Below are 20,086 nucleotides of genomic sequence, written 5' to 3' on the forward strand. Positions count from 1 at the left end.
TGAAATTTTATAGCATTCCATTGTGAATGAACCTGTGGTGTTTGCAGTCAAATTCTCTGGGAATGTGGAGACCCACTGATGTTCAGAAGCTATGTACTTTTGAAAAACAATGGTTTCTTTGCCAACTACATGTAAGCTTCCAAGTAAGACCTGGCCACTGCATGAAATAGGATGCTGGGCTATGCAGGCAGCCTGTTGCTTGCTGGTAACTTCCAGATGTATTGGGACTGCAATATCCCAGAAGATTCCTGCAGTGTGGACAGTTCTGGGAGTTGTAGTTCCAACACATCTGGAGATCACCAGCATGAGGAAGGCTGAGTTACTTGGTGTGATTGAACAGGGCACTTTCTCTCTCCCTATGTGTGTGTCTGTTCCTGAATAATGTACAAAACAAAAATTTCAGCTGTCATTTATTTGTTTTGTTATGTCGGTTGTCATCCATCACCCTCTATCCACCCCACCCCCCTATTTTAATGGAAACACTATGATTAAGTTAGTCTTTGTATGTTGCTGTCAAAATAACTTGTTTTTCCTTCTCTGTCACTAACTTTCTCTTTTTAATGTTTTGCTTTAGTTATTTTTAAAATGTGGGAACTGTTCATTTTGGTTCCCATGAGTCTTTTTAAAGCAGATGAAGAATCTAAATCCATTCTGTATCGTGATGGGAGAAATATGTAGGTTTTGTAGTTCTTTCTATCTTACGTACACTGTTTCCATAGAAACACTATAAATAGAATAAACTTTAAATTGTGATGGTCCAGAGCAACAATTCAATAGAGAGATTCCCCCCCCCACACACTTTTCAGAAATAATTTTCTGAGATAACAATCCCTAGGATAGGGATGGGAAATATATCTTGTTCAAAACATTGGATTCTGTTTTTCATAAATCTCAGCCATAGTTATTTTGTGAATGGCCAGTTAACATTACGTTTTGGAATTCTAAAACCTATATTCTGAATCTTAATGCTAATGGAAAAAGGGCTGTCTTCAGTGAGTCTTTTACCACTAACTATTAACTGAGCAAAAGGGAAGTTTAGTGATTGAAATACCAGTGGGTTTGCAGTGACATGAGGCTGGTTCACAAAAAGAAAATGTTATTCAATAAATGTTCTTTCAGTTAAATGTTTGTATTCATGACATAATTGGGTTGAGAATATTATAACAGAGAATCATCTCTAATCCATATTGGATATGTGGGGATGTTGCCACATGTTCCTAATCTCATGTGGGAAGAGCTATTTATGCCAGTTATGTTTCACTTGGTAGGACAGATTTGGAAACAATCTGTTCTATTTCTCTTCTCAAGCCTTTGTGGACTACTGTTCCAATCCAAAAATGTGTGCACGCAGGCCATGTGTTCACAACTGTATGTCACGCTTTCTCCATATTCATTGTAGAATAGATTGTTAACCTGAAAGCTCAAAAAGTAGAATAACTTTAGAAAGAGGCAGGGAAATCTGCACTAGAAGTTTCAGAGCTTTAATGGGAAAACAGTGGCTAGGCTTTTAATGAAATTTTATAGCATTCCATTAACTTCTGTTGATTAATGTGTTGTGCAGTGATATGATCACAATTTTTGTACATGGCTCTTTCTTGACTTGACCCATCATTAGCCTTTTCTTGCTTCCTATTCCATCAGATCGAAAGTTCTGTGCAAATAGAAAATACTGATAGAAGAAATAAGTAGTAATTTGTCTCCCATAATTTGCATCATTTAGGCTATTGCCTGAACAGTTATTTCTTATTATTATCATATAATAACAACAACAACAGCAACAACAACCTGAAATCTTACTCCCAACCTTTGCATCTCATTTCTATCCATCCACTTTCGCACAGTGATGCCAACAATGGTATATACATTGTAGCTCACGTTGATTCCAGTTTCTGGGAAGTAGAGCATAGCAAACATCTTTCAATGTGTTTGCTAGGATGCCTCTTTACTAATGAAGGAAATTTACTAATGACTGAACAGAGGTTTCTATAATATATTTCAATGTCATATTATGGAGTTGTATCTAGATCTGCATATACCCACATTAAGTACTTATTGACATTGTTGGTGGCAAGAGAATCAACAGCATCAAGAATTGATATTGTGATATTTACATGACTGTTTTCTGGCTTTTAGAATTTTGGATGTGGTTTAATTCTTGTTCTGGTCTTACAATTGACAGAGACTGCTTGGTACCTACTATACTTTCTACCTTGGCTTTGACCCTATTAACTTATTTTCCATTCATCCTCTAGTGCTTATGAAGTTTGCTTTGGGTGTTACTGAATGACTTCAAGACAGCTGTGATTTTGCAAGGAAACACTTGTCTCTCATTTGACATTTGATGTGATAAACCAGGATGGCTATTTTTAAACCATCAGTAGAACTTTAAGTCCTTTGAACTGTTTGCTAATACAGATTCATTAATGTAATTAGAAAAGAAGGATGATGGGGAATTGTTGTCAGGTTGTTTAGGTCAGATTTTCATAAATGCTTTTTGGTTTCTATTAAATTGTCGTGTCAGGTGTTCAAGAGAACAAACCATTGTTGGGCTTGTTAGGTAATAATGACTTCCTATAGAGACACAGCCAGAAGTATTGGTACCCTTCCGCTTTTTCCCAAAGAAACCCAATTTGCCATGAAGTATGGCATCCATCATTCTTTATTCCATTGCCCATAGAACAGACACTTCATTTTGATTTAACATATTCTTGTAATAAAACAAATGAAAATGGCAACTTAGGTCACAGCAAATTGGGATTCTTTGGAAAAAAAATAGAGGGGTACCGATACTTTTGGCCACTCTATATTCAAGCTCAGTGAGACTTATTTTGAAGAATGGCAGCAATCAAACTCTCTTTATATTATTCCCCAAAGGACCCGGCAGTTTGCTGACACATTACTGTCATCAACAAGTAGCCAGGTCCTTTGGAGAATTGGATGTATAGAGTTTCCTTTCTTTTTATCTGTGTAGAACATTTAATGTATGACTGTATTGCCAGGATAGTTGATTATTGAACTTTTAGTCTAATTTGCCTGCATGGCCCACCCATGCTCTGAAAGTATCATAGACAACATGAAATCAAATGTGCTTCTAAATGAAGCAAAGAATTTTGAGAATTAAGGATAGAAGGGTGTGTTCCCTAAGTAGGATCTACCATATATTTCTCTCCTGTGGATAATTGGGTAATTGACCATGTGCTTCAGACAGACAGCAAGGACAAACAAGGCAGATCACACCAAAAGATTTGTGAAAAAGATATTTCCAATTGGCACAAGTATTAGAGGGAAAATTTATTCTCTTTAATATGATGGATACTTTGAAATTATTATTTTAATTGATATAATAAGTTGCCCTTAGGCAATCATTCTGATGACATTCACAGTTATTTGGTTAATTTAATATAGGCAGCCTCTGGTTTCTATCTGAATTTTTAAAAAATCATGTTTTTTTCTGCCCAGCTAATTACCCAGTAGTAAGGCCATAGGTATTTCCCACTAATAATAGTAGCATAGAAAAGGCCATATGGAATGAGATCATTCGGAAGGGGGACAAGGGTAAAAATAATTTTCTTCCCAACAATATGGGCTTTGGGAAAATCACAGCAGTCTGGTAATACCTTTTCAGACTAGCATTTTTTGTTAACAGGCATAAACTTTCATGAACTACAGCTCACTGTACCATATTCCCAAAGGTACATCCCAATCCAAAAGATTGCTAATCTTTATTTATATCATAAAGTGTGGTAGGATTAATATCTTTCTTTTGGCTTCCAGCTTTTAGTCAGTCCTCAAAATAATTATCTAAGGATCTTGAAGCAAATTCTATCTGCACTTTTTTCCAGAATGTAATTTGATATATATAGCTTTTAGGTATGAGTATCAAACATCCAATTCCTATGTTGTAAGTATCTGAGATTTCAATGGATCACACAAGTGGTGCAAAAAACCCAATCAGCCATAACCAAGGGTTTGTGTGTGTGCACGTGTGTGTGTGTGGTGCCTTTGAGTCAGCCTTGATTGCTAGCAACTCATGGACAGGCCTATGCAGTTTTCTGGGCAACATTGCAAAAGTAGTTTGCCATTGCCTTCTTTGAGAATGTTTTTTAACTTTCCAGTCTAGGGCTGAGAAATAGTGATTGACCCAAAGTCACCCAGCTGGCTTCCATGTCTAAGGGAGGACTAGAACTTGGATTTCCCCACTCTAATCCAGCACTTAACCGCTGCACCAAACTGGCTTAAAATTCCTATATCTCTGAAAAAAGCAAAGTCTGTTTCTCCAGTAAGCCATAATCTCCTTGTCCTTCATTTATGAATAGGATCTCCCCCCCCCCCCTTTTTGGTCTTTTTATTTATATGATGTATCTCTGTTAAGCTTACCTTCAAATATCTGTAACCTCAGCTGGCCTTGTGGTTTGGCAAAGCAGCACTGTACGCTGCTCTTCTTTAGAGTAACTTCTCCCTTCAGCTTTTGAAACTGTGGCTTTGGCAACAGCCTGTGCCAATGGAGACCAATAAAGAGACGAAAATAGAGTTAATATATGTAAGTGACCGATCAGGCTTTGGAGCCCCCTCCTTAATTAAATCGTATTAAAAAGGGCAGGAAGACATATTGCATTTGGAAATATTGTTAAGATTTAACAGTTGCGAAGCAAAAGTGACTACAATACTGCTGCCACTCAAGTTACACTTTAGACTGTGGATTCTGTGAGCTGCCTTGATATTTAGAATATCCAACCATGAATATTCCCTTCAAGTGATACATAACAGTGATGAATAACTTTCATGATTTGGCATTTTGCCACAACATAGGAAATGTATTTTTAGAAGGAACGGTATACCAATCTGAAAGAACAAATGACAGTGTATCGATATGTAAATATAGGGGAAGCAGGATGATTTGCAAGGATAGGTATGGAGAAGAATAGTGAATGGTGCTGGTATAAATTAGTTTGAGTCATATTTTCTTTTCTTCTTTTGTATCTAATTTATTTGGCTCATTATTTCATTTCTGTGCTTTACATAACCTTGCTTATCCCAAAAAGAAATAGCATGATGAGTAGGTAGGTAAGCTATATTATGACAATATGTCCCTATGATGCTGAAGTGTACTGTATTAATTGCAGCTCTTCTAGTCATATGATTTTCACCTCCTCTTGCCTCTTCACCCCCAAGTATTCATCTTTGCCCTCCTCAGAGTTTTGCTACTGTCAGCCCTATAAGGTAGGCTAGGCAACAGACATTGTGTGGGCCTAAAATTACAGTTATTAGACTGGCTGTAGTGACGGAATCTTGCAAGTCCAAATGTGCTTCCCCACCTCTTTCTTTTGCCTTCATGTGAAGGAGGAGGGCTGTCTGAGGCATTTTCATAAACCTCTTTCTTGGTATGGGCTCAAGCCAGGTTTGCCTGATTGCTGCCTTGGTAGTGGATCTTCCGTCTTTCCATCAAGGCCTGCCTCAATAATCTCTACTTCTGCCTCCTCTGCACAAGTGCCCTGACTGTTGCCGATGTCCATCCTTCAAGGTAGACTGTACTAGGAAACAGGCTACGCAGGAAAAGTAGAACTAGACTTTATTCATATAGGCTATAACAATGTTTCTCAACCTTAGCAACTTTCAGATGTGTGGACTTCAACACCCAGAATTCCCAGCCACCATGCTGGCTGGGGAATTCTGGGCGTTGAAGTCCACACATCTGAAAGTTGCTGGGGTTGAGAAACAGTGGGCTGTAATAACAGAATCTTGCAAGTCTGTCCATGTCTTCCTTCCCTCCCTCTGATATCTGAGAGAGTCAGGTGAGGGGCTAGCCAGAGTCTCTTTGTAATCCTCTCTTACCTCTCTGGACTTAATACATATTTTTTTCTGCACTTGAGGTTTTCCGACTAATCTCCAGATTCCTTCTCCATGGTTATTTCCCTAGCTTTCTACAACAGCTGAGCATGGCTGCCTTTGGAAGGGAGAACAGTGTATCACATACTATATTACAGATTGGGCAGCTCAGGCATTCATTAGTGTGATGAGGTGGCATAAGGTCCAGCTTCTTGGTCATGATATGTAATTTGTATGGATGAAATCCAAACTTCAGAAGAATGATACCAGTTGGTCACGATTTTTTTACACGATTGCAAAATTGTGATTTGGGGTGGGGTGGGGTAGGGTTGTTTTTTTTTATACTTGTTATATATCATCTGTGTTTTGCAACAAATCCTGTGTAGCCCCTGCTATAACTGTCTTTCAAATATTTTGTCTCCTTTCCTTGTACAGAAGATACAACAACTGTCAGAGGGTTCTATGTTTGGCCATGGACTCAAACATCTTTTCCATAGTCGCAGACGATCCCGAGAACGGGAGCATCAGAATTCCCAGGAGTCATCCCAGCAACACCATGGCATGTCTGATCATGATTCCCCTGATGAAAAAGAACGCTCTCCAGAGATGCACCGTGTCTCCTATGCTGTGTCTCTCCATGACCTCCCAGCTCGACCCACTGCCTTCAACAGGGTGTTACAGCAGATTCGCTCCCGTCCTTCCATCAAGAGAGGAACCAGTTTGCACAGTGGCAGTCGCCGAGCCAAGAGTAGCTCTTTAGAACCACAGAAAAGCAGTCCACACCTTGTGCGCAGGGCCCCCCAGGATAGCAGCCTGACAGCAATCCTGCATCAACATCAAGGCCGGCCAAGATCTTCATCTACTACAGACACTGCTATCCTTATGGCCGAAAGTGGGAATGTTTACCTTCTGACAGAAGAGTCAGAATGCCTCAGTGACAAGGTAAGACGAAACAGTAGTGACTTTAGTAAAATTTAGAAAAATGAGAGAAATGGTTGTTACATTGTTCAATTCTACATCATGCTGGCTTTATCATTGGTAGGAAGACTGGGTCCTAGAATCCAGTTTCATGGGACAACTAACTAATGTTAAGAGTGTATGTATACCTACTGTATAGATAGATATGTGTACATAGATATTTGATCCTGGGGCTTTGGCGCTTTACTTTTTTCTCAAGAAAAATAAAAATACATCATTTAGCAAAGATCATATATCCATTCAGTGTTTTGAGAAAACATTAAATATGTTTCTTGTTCCAGCTAAATTATACAAGTCATATTACAGATGGTAGAGATCTTCTCCCATCCTCAATGGCACAGAACAAAAGTTAGGCTAAGCTTAAACATTTTTCCATCTAAAAGTACTTTAATGACTATACTTTTTACATGTTTAGAAAATATTGTTCTCACTCTGAACTGTATTCACTTGTCTTTATACCCAACTCTGGTTAGATAACTATTCATCCTATATTTCCCAATTGGCAAGGGTTACTTAAGGTTACTCTGATGACTATTTCCAGGGAAAAATGGGTGTAACAAAAACAGCTGACACTGCAACACTGGAAAACACAACTGAGTCTTGGAGCACTTTAAGGACTAAATTATTCTATAGACTTTCAGAGATTATACTTTACTTAATGAGAAGTTGGAGTATTGTTCTGGGAAAACAATATTACAGTTACACACAGTCAGTGGTAGAGGAAAGTTTGCCTTTTTAATTTTCTGACCCTTTGAAGGCATTATTTCCAGCCAGTTATCAACATGGGTGAACATGTTACATAGTGCTTTATTTTTTAAAAAACTGGCATAATTCTTATACCAATATCCTTAGTACTGAATACTGATTAAATTCAAGTGAAACTATTTAAAATCTGCAATTGCAGAATTAATTCGCTTAACTGTTGAATTGTTCTAAACTCTTGTGATACATAATCTGCTCTCAAAACACAGATGACAAAAAATAGTTTTAAACGTCAGTATAAATATAACTGGAGAAGAAATTGCATGGGCAGTACTTCTAGTATAGAGGTGCTCTTAAGTTTGGTGCACAGGTTTGGGAGTGAAAATCTAAAGAATTTCAGCTGACTTAACAGGGGGCAATACATACCACATCTTGCCCTATCACACAAAAACTTGTCAAGATTGGAACTGGTAAATACTGGAGGTGGGAAACCACTAGGAAATCCCAGGGCTCTAGGCTAGATTGGGAAGTAAAACAGAAGAATTCCAGATGTTGATGGCAAACCACTTCTGCATTGTTGCCAAGAAAACAGCATGGGATGTCCATATAGTCACCAGGAGTCAAGCTTGACTTGAAAGAAAATTTACATTTTTTACCATAATGGGAACAAATATAATCCTCTTTTTATCAGTATTGAAAAGAACTGCATGCAGTCCTTGCTTAGAAACTGTCTAGTCGAAATATGGTATTGGTGCTCAGGTCTCCTGAGTTCCTGCCATAGAATCAACTGAGAAGTTTAAAGGGACAAATGTATCAAAGCTGAGCCATCAAACCAAGCTATACAAATTATGTTTGCAAACTCCTTTTGCTGAAATAGCACTCAGGAGAATTAAATGGCAATTACCCATGCTTGTGAGCTGAATTTTAGTACTGGATAAGTGACCTATCCTTTTAGACAAAATATTTTCTTTCTGATAGTTAGAAGATGCGAAAGGTACAAAGTATGCCTATGGATATTTTGAATAAGAGGATTTGGGGAACTTTGCAAGGAGCTTTGCAAATCCTAATTAAGGATTTTTATGGCTACTAATTCCTTCTTGGTAGGAGAAAAATGTATTTCCTAGTTCTACTGGGATCAGCAAGATCAAACAATTCTCTACTATTCTCTCAGTAACTTTTTGCTGTTCTGTAACTGCTTTATTGTAAGAAAGAATCATCAAGAAACTACAGCAACTAGAAATGGATGTCACTGATCTTTAAATTTCATTATTTTGATCATCTTGTCTGATGAAAAGTTCAAAGAAACTGAAAACAACTGTTGTAAAACTTCATGTGGCCTAGGCAAGGTGTTACTCCTGTAGATCCAATAGAAGAGAATATATGTAGCTCAGGGTTGAACTGTGGAGACCTTGGTTCTCTCTGAGCTTGGTTGCTTGCAGATGTTTCATTGCCCAACTAGGTAATATCATCAATGCCTTTAGATACAGAATCATCAATCTGTAGATTTTGGATATATTTTCCTCATGGAAGGCACTACTACTATTGCCCTTCTGTTTGGATCTCTTTTCTGTATTGCATGAACATTAACTTGGCTGCTGCCTTACCTTTATAGGTGAACAGGGGACCCCTTTGGATTTATCTGTATTTTTATAAGCTTGTAGACTAGTCAGTGATTCCAACCTCTGAGAAAGCCTTCCCTCATGTTCTGTACTGATGCATGCACTTCTCAGCACAAAAGGCAATCATTACCTGTCACCCTACTCAGCAAATGAAATTCCCTAAGAAGATATCTTAGCTTGCTCTAGCTATTCCTCCTGCAGATGAGTGTAGATAAATTATTATTGTTGGATCAGAGCTTATGGGACTATTCCATAAAACAAAGATCAGCAGTCACTGCAAACTGTTATTAAGACAGACTTTGGTAAGAAACTATGGTTCTACTAAAACTCTACCAAAGCAACCCAGTAATTCAAGAAGATACATTTTGGTGAAGTGATAACATCTATCTTTAATTCATTGTTAGTTTCTTAGCTATTTCAGCTCTGTCAAACAAGAACTGCTTGGGAGTTCAGGGAACAACTTGGGAAAGGATGGGGTGTGAGTCGCAATCAAGCTGCTATGTCTGGTTGCAGTCACTAGTGAATTACCCAGGAAAAGATTGGTCAATATCACAGGGAAAATTTATTCAGTTTGGTCAATGCAGCGATTTCTGCCTGCCTAGGGCAGTTAGGGCAAGATATTTTACTGTGTCTTTCAGTGCAGGCGGTCTTACGAGGGCAAGTGCCTCCAATGAAGGAAAACGTCTATCTCCCCATTTTGCCTAAAGTTATATGCTTTCATTTTTTAAATGGCATCTTGGCTTGCTAATGATGCAAAACAGACAATAAATAATATGGTTAAGGATAAAATCTGGAGAACCACTATCTCCAGTGAGTATTTTTCACTGTAGTAGCCTTTTCTTTCTTTGTTGAACCTTGACTCTTTCCATACTTACAAATTTCTGAATCTCAGATAGTGGAGAGGTTATGATTCACTTTCTTTCATGTTAAACTTGCCAAAGAACATGTTAGAACTAAGAAGTCTTGATCCCCAATTTTTTGGTGTGTCAATTCTCTGTGGAAGGAAAGATGTGGGTGATAGGACTGGAGAGCTGCAGGGCTCCTGCTAGAGTGAATCTTGATCTTGGAAAGACAACAAGGACACCATCTCACTTACTTCCCAAGGAAGAGGGATGTTGATAAACAAGCATTGCAACTTTAGTTGATTATTTCAAAGAGGGACAACCAAGTGCCTAGCAGAGATACAAAGACACAATGAAGTTAATTTTTTTAAGCAGTTAAACATTCTTGTGCCAACAGTTTCCCAGCAGTACCTTGTCATAGTTTTAAAGCCATAAACTCTTACACTGAAATCATAAGAAGAAAAGATTCTGTACGGTCTCCTCCTTGGCATCTCCTTCTTGCTTAATCCTATATGGTATTTGCTAAGTGAGGTGTGGAGCAGAAATCAAGGAATTCACAAGGACATTTTTTAAAATGGGATTTTCAATAAACCACTTGAAACTATCTTCCTTTCCCCATGTTCATTGTAGGGCTAGTCTCCACTTCCACTCATTCACAGAAGAACTAGTACTGGACTCAGCATGTTACTTTTTCTGTCCCTTGCTTTAGTTTGTAGGGGATTGTTCATTATGGAGGGTTTCCATGGCAGTGCCACTTCTGTCCAGCGAAGGAACAAAACACATAATTACAGGAACATGAGAAGTTGCCTTATACTAGTTCATCCTAGTATAATAGACGAAAATTGATTTAAAAAAAAAAAGCCATTATGACTATTTTCTCTTTTTTGTATAATTATATCCAGGGCAGTGATAACTTATTACAGTCTGAAAATTAAGCATAAAATAGTTTTTCAGTCCAGTTGCCAATTTTGGTGCATTGGACAAGACATTCGACCTCAGTGCCCTGCACAGTGGATGCCACAACAGAGCTTTTCTTGCTTGAAAGGCAGCAAAATGTCTCAGGTGACAGGCTCCTGTTCCACACTGATACCATTCATCAGGACCGCAACCTCCAGGCAACCTGATTTATACATTCAGGAGAAAAGGAATCAGAGAAGAGACACAGATGGCTTATGACTAGCTGCAATTGTTCCTTAAGCAGCTGAAATGAATTTTTTTCTGCATGTCATGGAAGAGTGAAAGGTGATCTTTTGATCCTTCTGTTGATTGATGAAGTAATGGAAACGGCAGACTTTGCCTTCTCTTCTCTTATTTCACTCACCATTGGATGTATAGTAATAGACTGGTGTTTCTCAACCTCAGCAGCTTTAAGATGTGTGGACTTCAATTAGCATGCTGGCTGGGGATGACATGCTAGCTGGGGAATTCTGAGAATTGTAGCCCACACATCTTAAAGTTGTCAAGATTGAGAAATGTTGCAATAGAAACATATCAATTCATAATATGTGTAGCCGTCAGAACCCAGAAAAAAAAACTTTGGGGGTTTACTGACAGTCTAACATTAAAACTTTCCAAATGTTTTCAGGCAGGACAATAGCAGGCTACAGAGCTTTAGCTTTAGAGCCTAGTTGTCCTTTCCACCAGTCAAATGAGGTGTGGGAAAACTGATCTAGAGCTTTGAAAATCCATTTTACTCTTTCTTATTTGTTTGTTTGTTTGTTTTTAAAGCAATTTATATAGCCGCCCAACTCACAGTGACTCCGGGTGGCTTACAGAAATAAAACCCCAAATACAAACCCACTACACCTCTTCCCAGTGATGAGCAATAATGTAGTATAGTGTTCCTCAACCTCAGCAACTTTAAGATGGGTGGACTTCAACTCCCAGAATTCCCTAGCCAGCATGGCTGGCTGGGGAATTCTGGGACTTGAAGTCCACCCATCTTAAAGTTGCTGAGGTTGAGGAACACTGATGTAGTAGATTGACTGTCCAGCCCCATTTTTATGGACCCTGGTGTCCTTCCAGACTATGCTGCTAGTTTTAATGCATCTGTTTTTCTTGATTTCTTTTTCTGTCTTTGTTATATTTGAAATAAGAAAAATGTATTGAGTACAAGTACTGATTTTTTTTACTAAATAGAAAAACATAAGCACAACAGCGGAAGCAGCAACTAATTGGATAGTCTATCTGTAGTGGGATTTGCTTTGGAACACTGTATAGCTTAGTTCAGATTTAATGGGCAGGTTTGTGTTTGCAAGTGTATCTAATGATGGATTGCTGTTACCAACCAAGAATAACTGTTTCTTTCTTTTGCTTCTGGCACATCAGGAGAGCTAATATGAACTTTGCCTTCAGGGCTTTCGTGTCTGTTTGCCAGATGTTATAATTATGGGCATAGGGATAATAGTTTTATCACTGCAGGTAGTCTTTGCTTACCAACCACTCGTTCAGTGACTGTTCAAAGTTACAACGGTACTGAAAAAGACTTATGATTGGTCCTCAAACTTGTGACCGTCGCAGTGTCCCCATGGTGACGTGATTGCGATTTGGGCACTTGGCAACCAGCATGCATTTACAATGATAGTGGTGTCACATGATCACCATTTGCAACCTTCTCCGGCAGCTTCTAACGAGCAAAGTCAATGGGGAAGTTGTCAGGAAGTCACAAGTCGCAGCCACATGACATCGTGCTTAACAACCCACTGTGATTCACTTAACAACTGCAGCCAGAACTGACAAATAGACGTCGTAAGTCTGGCGTGATCATGTGACTTTTTTACTTTATGACCATGTCATTTAGTGACAGAGTTGCCAGTCCCAGTTGCAGTCAGTAAGTGAGGACTATCTGTACAGACTTATGATGATTGAAAAAGATGTATCTGAATAAATCTGAACTCTCCCATGTGACAAAGCTAAGAATCGTTATTTTTGTAATCACTGAAATCAACCTTTCTTCCTCTCCCAATTGATTTTAGTGCCTTGAACAAGCCTTGTGAAACCACAGCTCACCACTTTAGGATTCATTTCAATATTCAACTCTCCCCCTTCAGTGATCTGAGAATTTGGGCATAAACAAAAAAATTGTCATAACTGAATCAGCATTCTAAAACCCGGTTGAAAAATTATTTGATGACCTCTCAGCTCCTATTGGGTTCCATCATGTCTGCTAGGCTGATCATGATTTACATGAAATCTGTGATGAAGATTCCTTGAAGATGCCATTAGAAAGCTGATGATCCTCATCTTGGTTTTTCTTTTTCATCTGATTTGCATGAAGCAGTGGAAATGCTGAGTAGATGTGTGGAATCTGTAATGGACTGGATAAGCTAGTTACGGTGTAGAGATGCTGTTCAACCTGTTCTGGGTGGGATTGCACTCTCCTAACGATTTGTGTAGTTCAGGAGCACCAGAGGACTCATCCACTTTGTTAGTGATTGTCCAGATTGCTTCTGTGAGCAAGGAATGCCTTTCCTTAGCTGTTACATCAAGTGTGAGTTCTCATAGCTTGATCATACTTGTCTGTACTTTGATAATATCCAAATTAAATAATTATAATGCATACTTGAGGCTGGCTTTATATAGCTTTTGGAAGTTACAGTTTTTCCACAGTACAGTTGCTAGGCTACTAATCCAAACTGGCCCAAGATAGTCAATTTTAACAGTATATTTCTGAGCAGAATTTAACGTGCTGCTACTCTAGTCCTTTAAAGCTCTTTGCAATTTAGGACCTGGATAAGTTTTCCCCAAACAAACTGAGATCATTGTCAGTAGCCTTCTGCTGGGTACCTCTGCCCTCAAGTGACAAACGAGGGAGCCATCTCAATTGCGCCACCAAGTATTTAGCATGTCTACCTGACATTCCATTCTGTGTCTTTTCAGCACAAGGTCAAGAGCTCAGTTTAATTTTTGAAATGGCATTTGAACTAATCTTTTGTAATATAGTTGCTTAGGCTTTATGACACTGCACTTCTGATAGATATAATTTCTTTCATTCATTGTGCTGTTAGCCTTCTTGAGAGCAGAATAATAAAACATGGGATATACATTTTCCAAAGGAAAAAAATGACATGAATATATGGGCAGATTGCAATTGTGCTACATAGTAGGGCTGCACTGTTTTCAGTAGAGAATAGGATTATTACCCTATTCATGGTATAAACTGAGTATCTTGAATAGCTACATGGTACAAGAAAATTCAAATTATATATCTTCCTGAAACACAAGGCCTTTGTCAGAAAGAAAGAAAAAGTGGCTCACCCATTATTTTAAGGTGGCAAAGATGTTACATGGTGCTTCATTTTATTCTGTTACACACTTTCAGAATACTTTTGAATTGAAAGTTTAGTATCGTGTTACAATTATAGATCCAGAATGAAGAACTTAGTTCTCCCAGTTCCCAACACATATGGTTCTATTTTAAAATGTTATTTTAAAGGTGGACTCAGTGAGGAAATTCTATCTTAAAATAGGAGTCTTATTAAAGATACCATATAGTTAATGTAACTGTTTAAAGATCAGGACTTGTTTGCATTTTTCAAGGTATATTTTTTTTCAGGTCTTAGTTGCTTTTTGTTCAGGAACACAAGGCAACATACGTAGTGCTCCCTCCTTCTATTTTCCTCATAACAATCCTGTGATGTAGGTGAGACTGAAAGAACGTGACTGTCCCAAACTCACAAGTGAATTTTTGTGGCTGAGAATAGACTAGAACTGGGTCCCTCTGCTCTTAGTCCTGTGTTTCTCAATCTTAGCAATGTTAAGATGTGTGGAGTTCAACTCCTAGAATTCCCTAGCCCACCATTGCACCAAGTTGAACATTCTCATAACTCCATTTATGTGATGTATTGGACAGCATCTACCTTTTAGGATCAACCACCAACAGTAAAGGAACAAGCAGTCAAGAAATATGCCACAGACTAGCACTTGGCAGAGTGAAGGCAGCCATGAAGGCCTTGGAAAAGATATTCAGATACCATAATGTATCGGTACCTATAAAGATCAGAATCATGCAGGTCATGGTATTCCCTGTGACACTCTATGGAAGCGAAAGTTGGACTTTGAAGAAGCAGGACAAGAAGAGTACTGAAGCTTTTGGACATTGGTGTTGGAGAAGACTCATGAGAATACTATGGATAGCCAAGAAAACAAACCAATGGATCATTCAACAAATCAACCCAGGGTTTTCACTTGAGACATAAATAACCAGGTGCAAATTATCCTACTTCGAACATGTTCTGTCAAAATGTAGCTCTCTGGGGAAGGCTGTAATGCTGGGAAAGGTGGAGGAAAAGAGAAGAGGGTGACTAGCAGCAAGGTGGATAGACTCAGTTACAGTGGCAATGGGTACATTATTGGAAGAGCTGAAGGACCAGGTTAGGGACAGATCATCATGGAGAAAATCTATCTGTGTGGTTGCTAAGAGTCGACAACAACCTGATGGCATATAATCATTAATCAATTGGATAAATAGTTACATTTCTCCTTTTAAAATATACTTTGAAGCAAACATAGCATTCCACCACAAAGATAAGGAAGCATGAAAACAAGCTGCAAGTATGATTTGAAACCTCTGGAAAAAGTGTAAGCCAAATAAAAATGCTACTTCCATTTTTTTTTTTTTTTAAAGGAAGTGTTTGCATTTTTAACCCATCCACCCTAAGCCATGGAAACTTATTGAGTGACTTTGGACCAATTGTTCTCTTAGACCAACCTACCTCACAGGGTTGCTGTTATAGGTGTAAAATGAAGGGAGGATCCCATTTTAGCCATCTAGAGCTCCTGAAGAAAAGGCAGTTTACAAACCTAACCAGTTATAAATCTAACTTTATTATTAACTAATAAATGAAAGGTTAAGTAAGAAAATTTTAAAACCTCAGTGACTACCAACAAACGATTAGATCAGCTAAAGTCAAAATAAAATTAGTAGTTTTGTTATTGAAAAACAGTGGAAGAATGCCCTTTATTCCAATAATCTAAAACTGAAATACTAAATTATTCTATGTCACATTTTTCCATTCTCTGGGGAAAACATTCTTTTGAAATGAGATTCTATCCAACTCACTTTATTTGGAACTAATTCCTATGTGTGTGTGTGTGCGTGTGCACGCTTGCATCCAAGCACGCATCTGCTTGGATGCAAACTGAGCAAACAAGGGATATGATTGGACACTTGTAACATTATATTAACATCAGCAGTAGGGTGCTTATTCATGTTTATACACACACACACACACACACACATATTATGTAATTTTGCACATGCATTCATGCATGCATTCTGTGTTATCTCGAAACTGTGTCCAAGCAGTTGCATAGTCGTATAGACTGATGCATTTGCAAGCATACACAAAACTATACGTATGTACACCATAGAGCAGTAAGAATGGGCTAAGATAGTCTGTAAATGCTGTAAGCAAATGTTTGAGTAATACCTCTACTGCCACTTTGGTCCTAGCATTTATGTGCCACATTTGAACACTATGCTTCTCATTCTTGGTGTTGTGCACAATGACCTTGGCTGCTCTAGACAACTGAGAAGAGGTTGAAGTGTCAAGATATATGATTCTGCTTTTTCTCTTCCTTTGAGAAGAATTCTTTACATGTACTTCACAGAACTGGTTTCGTCTTCCTGCTGGCACTTAAGCTTAAGCCTTCAGGACAAATGGCCTGTTAGAGGCATTGTTTCTAGGAGAGGTCATCTTTAGCTATGCTGGAAAAGAATACAAAGCTTTCACACAAAAATAGAGAATTTTGTATGATGTACACTTTTACTATAGTAACAGCTTGATATGCTTGTTAATTAAAAAGCTCCATGGCAGAGATGCAAATTATTACAATCCAGGAAGTGATCTAGGAAAATTATTTAATTCTGCTGTACCTTTGTGAATAAAACTGGGTTTTTTAGCTCCAGCTATTCTGTGAAGATGAACCACTTTCATTTTACCAGCTCCACTCAATGAATCCAGCCGTTTGTCATTTTGTGATAGTACTAAGCTGCCTTGTTAGCAACATTCTCAGTTAGAACCCTCCTAAATGTTTGTGAAGGTGGATATTAAGTACGTTTGGGATCTTTATTCTTTGCTTTTGGTTAGCTAGAATTTATAGGACTGGTGTGCAGGGGTCCAGTCTAATACCATCTCCTTTGTATGCAGGGAACCCATCTAATAAACTTGTGTGGTTGCTTTGTAGCTGGTGCAGGGTGTGGGAGAGCTGGGGAACAAATATGCTAAAAGCTGGAGTGGGGCAAGTGCTGAGAGAGAGATTACCCTGACATGTAAGATGGGCAACTCAAACTATAGACACGTCCACACAACATAAGGAATCATCTTGCTTTGTTTGACCATCTTTTCATCTCCTGGAATTTATCTATTTGATAACTTTGGGAAGTTTGGAAAAATCTCTAGTATAGTATGTCATACACCACATATATATCTCTGAAAGCATTCACTAGGCATAATTGCTGCTGTGATGGGAGTTTTGATCTGGTAAAGCTGTCTAATTTAATCATCTTTATCCACTAGTCACCTAGGTTTTACAAATGGCCAGAAGCTGCATATAGCTCCCACTTTTTTCCTTCTGAAATTATGGCAGAAGATGATGCCTGAGTCTTAAAGTTGTGACTGGAAAAGAGACAGGAGAGGGATCAGCAATGAAGACAGCAATTTCTGGCAAAGAGAACAGGAGCCTGGGATGGATTGTTCTCCTAGTTGGGTGACTGGACTATCTTGGAGGTTGGAGACGCCATGGGAGCCAGAGGATGGGCCGCATTTTTGCAGTGGGCCTCATCAGCTTGGAAGCTTGGAGGATGGGCTGTTCCTGCTATGCTGGCTTGGAGGCTTGTCCTGCCTTGTTTTGGAGGATGAAGGTGCTGGGGGGGCTGGAGGACAGGCTGTTTTGTGCAAGCCGCTTTTTTTTGCTGCTGGCCACACCTATAGACCAAGCTCCAGCCCTGTTTGGGTGTAAAGGAGTAGGCCTGGAACCGAAGGAGCCAAAGGATAGGCTGTGTTGTTTGCTAGCTGCATTTGTTGCTGGCTGCGCTGGCTGGGTTCACCCACGTTATTTACCACCTATAGAACTGGCGCTGTTTGAGGCTTGGACGCTGGAGGTGTTGGCTGCCTCTGTGAGCCTGGCACCAGGCATGCTTGCCAAGCCCTGTCATGCTTCTTGCACCAAAGGCCTGGTGCTGGCTGGAGGAGTGGACTGGAGGATAAGCTTGTGTTTGTGACCCTTTGCTGCCAGTGGCTCTACCTCTGGGAACTGTATGATCCTGACAGTTGCTGCCAAGAATTGTTGAGATCCATTAACTAGGGAGTTTCACTTGGTGGGTCCTAGGTGGTGGGCCTTTTCTGCTGTGGCCCACACTTTATGGAACATCCTTCTCCCTGAAGTGAGGCTGGCCTGTTCCCTTTTAGCTTTCCTGAGGTCCCTCAAGACCTGGTTGTGTCAGCAGGCCTAGGAACCCCAGGAGAGTGGCGAAATATTGTGATGGCTCCTGTGTAATTAACACCTCCTCTTCGCCCAATCTCTTTTTTATTCTGTTTTTAGTTTTGTGCCTTTTATAATTTTAAAGTTTTTAATATTAATAATATTAATATTAATTTGTTTACTTTGTTTTTTAAGTTTGTTGTACACTGCCCAGAATTACTTGATTGTGAGATGGGTGGCTATATTAATATAAAGAATAAATAAATAATTTTATTAAATAAATACAAATAGGCTTACTACGCAAATAATAAATGAACTGAAGCATGTTTCTGTGTGCGTATGAAATGTTATTGGAATGTTTCTAGAGTGATATACCACACATTTCCATGCAATTAGCTTGTGGGTTTCTGTTAACTATAATTAGATGCCTTTAGGAAATTGGGTACTTGATTGTCTAGTTCCATATTAGTCACCTTATTTATACAATAATCATATTAATAATCCTGCATTGAGCAGCAGGTTGGACTTGGTGGCCTGGCTGTCCCCTTCCAACTATGGTTTTATGTGTATTTTGATAATTGGAAAAAGTTAGAAATCTCTGTTGATGTGGATACTTTAATAACTCTTCTCATTTTGAAACATTAGCTATCATAAAACATGCAGTGCATCTTTTCTAATCCTCCTGCCCTCTATGAAAGTCTTTAGATTTCTCCCTCAGAAATATAAATTGGTCTAAATTCTGCCTTATAAACAACTAACCAGTGTAAGCCATATATATGACAATCTGAAGCCTTTCTTTTTCTGAAGATTCAGTTCATTCATGTATGTTGATAAGCGGCCAGTATTCCTTTCTTATGACCTTTAGGGGAGGAGACATGATTCAGTTGAAGAATACCTGAAGATTCTAAGCACATGGAATTAAAAGTTTATGCTTCAAGTATGGGAGAAAGAAAAGACTCTTTATAGTAAGAATGAGACATATCCCTGTGGCAATATATTTGTGTACAAATTTTCCAAATAGAGGATTCTGGGTCCATCAGGAGCCATTTCTGCTTGGAGATGGATCTACACGTGTACATGTAGTGTCTTTTCTTTAAGGGGTCTTAAGGAACCATATTTTGGAAGTGCATGAGAAAAGACACTACATGTACACGTGTAGATCCATCTCCAAGCAGAAATGGCTCCTGATGGACCCAGAATCCTCTATTTGGAAAATTTGTACACAAATATATTGCCACAGGGATATGTCTCATTCTTACTATAAAGAGTCTTTTCTTTCTCCCATACTTGAAGCATAAACTTTTAATACTTTGTCTAATGTACAAGAAGCTGTATAGAGCCCTCCTGAACGCTCCAGGAATCTACTTGGATTATTAGACCAGGTCTCCTGCTTGTGCATATCTATGCAATTAGAGATGTGATTCTGTATCACTGTGCTGACACCAGGTGCCTGCCATTTCTTGTTGTATGTGGGTACCTCTACATTCAGTCCATCTGGGTATTATATATTTAATGATAGGAAGAGTGAAAAGAATGTGGAGTTCATTGCATTTTGCCTTCAATAGAAGAGTTAGATTAATTTCTTATATAACATCCTTCCTCAGCAAGCACGTGGAATAGTTGTTAATATTTATAATTAAATGCTTACCACCTGTCTTATCAAGCATAATTTGGATGCGTCGTGTCTGGAAAACT

At 38.8% G+C, this 20,086-nt stretch overlaps 1 protein-coding gene across 1 annotated transcript in view; it reads left to right on the forward strand.

Annotated features, from left to right (window-relative positions):
• TMCC2 (transmembrane and coiled-coil domain family 2) overlaps positions 1 to 20,086 on the forward strand; it is a 101,748-nt gene that overhangs the window by 27,993 nt on the left and 53,669 nt on the right. Inside the window, exon 3 of the mRNA XM_088153823.1 lies at positions 6,262 to 6,768. Within this exon, the coding sequence (XP_088009949.1) occupies positions 6,262 to 6,768 (507 nt within the window). The remainder of the gene's footprint in view (positions 1 to 6,261; positions 6,769 to 20,086) is intronic.

Source organism: Python bivittatus, unplaced genomic scaffold (assembly GCF_059951505.1).
Source record: "Python bivittatus isolate LINGU-HERP-01145 unplaced genomic scaffold, Pbiv_v1 ctg000700_np1212, whole genome shotgun sequence".
In the NCBI taxonomy this organism is placed as follows: Eukaryota; Metazoa; Chordata; class Lepidosauria; order Squamata; family Pythonidae; genus Python; species Python bivittatus.